Source organism: Arachis hypogaea, chromosome 20 (genome assembly GCF_003086295.3).
Source record: "Arachis hypogaea cultivar Tifrunner chromosome 20, arahy.Tifrunner.gnm2.J5K5, whole genome shotgun sequence".
Taxonomy (NCBI): Eukaryota; Viridiplantae; Streptophyta; class Magnoliopsida; order Fabales; family Fabaceae; genus Arachis; species Arachis hypogaea.
The window spans coordinates 40659771-40666108 of NC_092055.1; the positions used below are offsets into that span (position 1 = coordinate 40659771).

General features: G+C 30.3%; 1 protein-coding gene across 1 annotated transcript; it reads right to left on the minus strand.

Annotated features, from left to right (window-relative positions):
* Window positions 1–910: 910 nt before the first annotated feature.
* Window positions 911–2816, minus strand: LOC112785007 (uncharacterized acetyltransferase At3g50280). Its single transcript, XM_025828410.3, has one exon. The coding sequence runs from the start codon at window positions 2578–2580 to the stop codon at window positions 1168–1170; it is 1413 nt and encodes a 470-aa protein (XP_025684195.1). The 5' UTR covers window positions 2581–2816; the 3' UTR covers window positions 911–1167.
* Window positions 2817–6338: the final 3522 nt, after the last annotated feature.

Here is a 6338-nt window from a genome sequence, read left to right on the forward strand (position 1 = left end):
GCCAAAAAAAAAGAAATTTTTCTAACAAATTATAAATTGTTAATTATTATATTATTATTGGTACGTAGAATCATTTTTCTTACTTTATTCCTGCGTGCCACTCTTAAATTCTTCCGCCTAGAGCCCTAGACCCACGACCTTTCACTTCAGCCTCATTTTTATCACCATGAATGCATCTTGTTGGGCTCCCCCTGCATCCATTATTTTAGATTAACTACATTTACTTAATTTAAAATAGAATTTATAATTTTATTTATATACTATTTATTATTATATATTTATTATATCTAAAATTATATAATTATTTTAAAAATAACTAATAAATATTAAATAAAATAATTTTAAATAATTTAAACTATTTTTCTATCATCTTTTAAATATTATTGTATTTTAAATGTCAAGAGATTTATTGTTAATAAGTACCCTTTTTTTTTTCTTTAGCAAATTTCTTTGTTTTTTTGGTTTGACAGATTTATCAACTTAAATCATAGATGGTTAATAGATAATAAGATACATAACTTAATAAGAAAGTGAAAAATTTAGGTAGCAGTAGAATTTGTTATTTTTTATCAGTATTTTTAATTATTAATTTAATTTTTTTAATTTAACAATTCAATCACATATTTTTAATTATATTTTTAAATATTATTAATTAAATATTAGTCAAAAACAGTCTTCTAACATTTTTTGGTTTAGGAAATTAATATTTTATTAAAATTTGATTAATAAAAAAATTGAATATTTTTTTATTTTTAAATAAAATTTTATAATATTAAAAATATTATTAATGATTAATTAATGACTACTAACGCCCTAGAACTCTGGGCTTAATAATAGCTTGTATTTCGCTACCGTGTTTTATAATCCAGCTTTAGCACAAATACATTGAATTAGCAGAGGCGGAGGGGTATTAAACGTTAAATAATGACTATTTATAACTCATTAATTATTGTGATTATAATACACATTGCATTTATTAAAATGCTTAACCTTATTTAAGTACTGCATTCCAACTCCCAACCATTTAACTATTCATTCAAGCCGCAGCCACTACATGCTACTCTTATTGCATGCGTTACATGACTCAAACACGATCCAACGGTATATTGTACGACACGACAGCATCACTAACTGCTAAATTCCACAAGATACTGACACGTGTCCACATCACCCAGATGCATAGAGCATGAACTCGTCGTCACACTCAAGAGCCGCCATAGCATCGGGCGCCAAGACCACCTCCAAGTCCACGGAACCGCCGCCATCCCTCCCAGGAAACGCCGACATCTTTCCGTCGAACTTATTGGCGGCGCCGCTCCTCACAGCCACTGGTTTCCCCCACCCGAAATCATTATCGTACATAGGAAACCGCGGAGAGCTCCCCATCTGCACCGTGGCGCCGTCGTGGTTCCCCAAAGCGAAGCACTGTGGCTCGCACTCCCAATCCTCTATGGCGCGCTTCACCGCATCGCTATCGTACGCCCTCACGCTCTTGTTCAGCTGCTTTGCGCTCCACGAAAGGTCCCTGCACACTACTTCTTCCGCGGTCGCACACGTGGCAAAGCTCTGAATCGCGTTCCCAAAGTAGTTATCCCCAAGCTTCGGCTCCATTCTGCTGCGAACGTTAACCGCCATTCTAAACGTCGTCGTTTTGGATAACGGAATCTTCCTCGCGCGCGTAACGGCACGCCAAGTCAGCGCGCAGAGGGACTGAAAGGACGAGATCTCAACGATTTCACTATGTGGTTTGTTTTCAGCAACCGTTTTCAATTTCGTGTCGTTGCTCATCTTCGCCATCAACTCAACGGCGGAGCAGCCGTCTTCGCTGCAGATTTGATTCTCCGGCGGTGCGCGGCGATTTGCTTCTGCTTTCAGCCTCCGAATGGATTCACGGCTGAAGCCGAAGATCCTCTCGCGCAAGGGCTCGTTGGCATTGAAGGAGACCTTAAGGTCGCCGTCCGGGAGCCGGAGGACGGCTTCGGAGACCAGAATTGAGTCCCGGCGGAAGTCCGGGAGCCTCGACGGCGATGCGGCTCCCCTGGAGAATTCAGCGAAGGTGTTGAAGAAGTGCCAGAGGGAGGCTCCGTCGGTGACGGCATGGTTGACGGCGACGCCGATGAAGACACCATCGGCGAGCTCGGTGACCTGAACGGCCATGATCGGAGAGAAATGAGCGGTGTAGTTTAGTTTCTTGTGGAAGGGGAAGAGTTGTTGGAAGGTGTTGGGGACGTCCTTTGAGGACAAGAGGTCGGAGACAGAAACTGCAGAAGCCGCGGCGTGGATGAAATGGACGCCGGAGTCATTAGAATGGACGTAGACATGGCCGGAACCTGAGGTTCGGAAGGTTCCGGCGAGGGGAGGAAAGATGGAGAGGGTTTGTGAGAGTGAGGTTTTAAGGGATTGGATTAGAGTGGTTTGAGGGAGTGAGGGTGCAGCGTAGATACATCCCTTTTGGATGTAGTGACAAGAGAGCATGTTGAGGTCTGAGATTGAAAGCTTGAGGTCGTTGAGTGTTGAGGGTTTGTGAGGGACAACGGTGCATCTTGAGATTATAGTAATTGGTGTAGACGAAGAAGGCATTTTGGAACAAGTAAATAATTCAGAGGAAGCTAATTAAAAATGATAAAATTGATGCGTGAAAAGGGATTAGGGGCATGGGGTTTATATAAGCCAGGTATTGGAGTCTGGTTCATGCACTTTCTTCTTCAAAGTGCTCCGTCCTCTCATTATTTGGTACGTTGTATAGTACTCAACTGCACGCACGCGCACATTGATAAGATGGGAGAGGAGGTGCGAAACTTATTTGAATACAGACTAATGATGTATGAATTCACACTCTCTTTTAGTATAGTATTATGGTGACTATATAATATATATACTATATGTTTTTATGGAAAAATGATGATTGAAATATAACATATGTTTATATTATGTTTATCTTCTTCACATAATATTTTTATGTAAATATTCATCTGATATTATTTGAGTAATTATTCTTATATATTTTGAAAATTAAAGATATTTTTTTATCATGTACTTATTATATAATAGATTTATTATTTTGATTTTTTGTATTTTTAGTAAATTAAATAATAACATATATAAACTAATTAAATTTATAATTAAAGTTAAGTTTGGACAAAAATAAATTTTTAGATCATATTTTTTGGCGACGAGATCATATTTTAAATACAGTCAAAGGTTATACAAATATTTTCAAATTTTATATTATTATATATATAAGAGTAGTAATGATACAATAGTTTTAATTAATTATACTTCAATTGAAATATAAGACATTTCGTAATTAGCATAAAACTCAAAATAACAATGGTTATTAACTGCAAATCTTTTAACACTGATTAAGTTTTGTGTAATGTAAAGTGCATGCAGTAATTTGTGAAATTTAAGATTAATAACCAATATGAATAACTAAGATAGAACATTGAACTACACATGTACCATTATTTAATAGAATTTAATCTGATTCATAATATTCAGATGTTGTCAAGAGGTTATTTTGATTAGTAATTTGATTGCTTGCACAAATATATATATATATATATATATATATATATATATATATATATATATATATATATATATATATATATATATATATATGATGGTTTAATAAAAAATATTTAGGATACATTTCTTTTTCTTCGTGGGATATATATGTGTATAAACTGTTGATTGACATGGATGCCATTTTAATAATTTTCAGGTGTCCTAATATAGATTTTTATTTTAAAGTATATACGATAATGCTTAAATAAATTAAAGTTCCTAAGTCCAAAAAACCTCCAAGCACTTGAATCCAATAACAAGGAGCTAGATAAAAGACCAATCACCTTGCATGCATGCACTAGTTCTGAACTTTGAAGTATCTGATTTTGAGAAATGATGGAATTGTTAGCATGGTAAAATGAATCCCATTGCAATTTGCAAATCTTGACGTGTAGAACTTAACTGCTTCAGACCATGAATAAATTGATATGATAAATATGCATGTTAATTCATTGAATTCACAAGCACACATTATTTTCATCAGTGTCGCGAGCCGTGCGTGCATATATAAGGTTTGTTAAATCAGTAAATCTTCATTAACAAAGTTTATATGTTTGGATATATATCTATCGGTATTTTTTTGTTAATGTTTAATTAGAATGTAATATTAAAAAAAGATATTTTATCTTTGAACTTCCTTACACGTCATAATTATCAACAACTTCAGTTTTTAGAAGATAACAATATAATTTCTCAGAAAAAGATATTTTTCTAATTTTTCAAGTGATGTTATAAAAAAAATTTCTAAAGTTATCAAAAAATTTGAAAAGATCTTTCTTTATATGATTTTTTTTTTCAATAAAATATATAACAACACCTAGAGAGACTCCTAGTATGATAGTTCAAAACTTAAAATTAACAATGTCCCCGTAAAAAATTATTAATTTGTTAACAAATTTTCTATCCTTGGGTTATATCCAATGCACGAAAGAAGTTAGATGAAATATTAGAAAAGAACTAAAAATTATTTTTATGATAAAATTAAATTAAAATTAAAATTTTAGGTGTAACTAAACTAAAATTAATATATAATTTATATAAAAAAAAATTAAAATTTAGGGAGGCTATTGTTCTCTTTTTTCACTGTGAGGCTCTGATGTCCTTAATCTAATGCAACAATATTGGTGAATGGAGAATGCTAAGAGGTCAATATTTTTAATATAAATAAATAGTGAATTAATTATTTATATTAATTTAAAAATAAAATAAATTATAAGGTGAAAATGTTGATCATCACTTAACATTTTTCTTAACTAAAATACACATCTTTTTTTTAAAAGTTATTATTATTATTATTATTATTATTATTATTATTATTATTATTATTATGAAGTGAAAATTAGTTTCTATGAAACCAATGTTTTTCTTTGGTGTTGGTGAAATTACAGATAATAATAAATGCATTACTAATTTACTATAGTATCAACAAACTCAAAACATTTTAAAACAAACTCAATTTACTATAGTATCAAATAATGTAGAAAAAAGAAAGAATTATTCGGAACAAATATTATATTTGATTTACCATTTTATCATTGGAGTCTTGACTTTAATTGGAAATCCAAGTTTCCTTGTATTCGCAAGAAGAGGCCTAATAAAATACGAAAGGTTCTTCCATTATTGTCCGATCATTTTTCCTTTGTGTATTATTAAACTGCACTGTCGGACGTAAACATTATAAATTTTAAGCCTTTATTTGACAATTAATTTTACAAATATTTTTCACATATAAATCATTTTTTAATATAAATTTATACAAATTTCTTTAATCTAATTCACCTTACGTACTACTATTTAACCAATTTTCTACACTACTATATACTTGACTTTTATTAACATTTAAAAAATATTACTAAATTATATTAAAATGTTACTTATGTGCATTAGTAATATTTTAACGAATGTTAAATATATCCTATATTACTAAAGAATTTTACTAATATTTTTCTAAAGATTTAATAACATTTAGTAAAAATGTTACAATAGATCTTCTATAAAAATATTATAAAAAATATTACAATAGACCTTTTTTGGTAACACATAAAGAAATATTACAATAAATATATTTTGTAACACTTAGAAAAATGTTACCATAAATATTTTTTGTAACATTTAAAAAATGTTACAATAGATATTTTATGTAACACTTAAAAAATATTATCATAGATATTTTTTATAACAATAAAAAAATGTTACAAAAGATCTTTAGTAACATTTTTTAGTTATATTATACTATTTTTATTTTATATTATACACAATATATATATATATATATATATATATATATATATATAATAAAATTAATTACTACAACATGAAATATTTCATTAAATTTACAAATTCACAAAATGAAATTTTTATAGCCTCTTTCATTAATCAATAATCATTGTACAAATTTGCTTCGTGATGCAAATAAAATAAGAAAAGAAAAAAAATACTTTTAACACTTAATCTCTATAGACATTTCATACATAAAAAAAAAAAGTGATAAATAGTACATAAAAAATTTGGTCCTTATACTAATCCTAAAAAAATGTATTTATCAACATGTCTTAGTTCACTCCTCATTCAATATCAACATACAAATCATAAAATAAAACAATGAAAAAAAAATTAATGAAAACTTGAAGCCTCAACTGTATCTATGATGTTTGCTTGGAGAGTGGAGAATGAGCTCAGAAAAACCATCAAGAAGATGCCGATAGTCCATATGGAAAGGACTCAAAGCAACGATTTCAGCGACTCGACTTGTCCTACGATGCATAGGC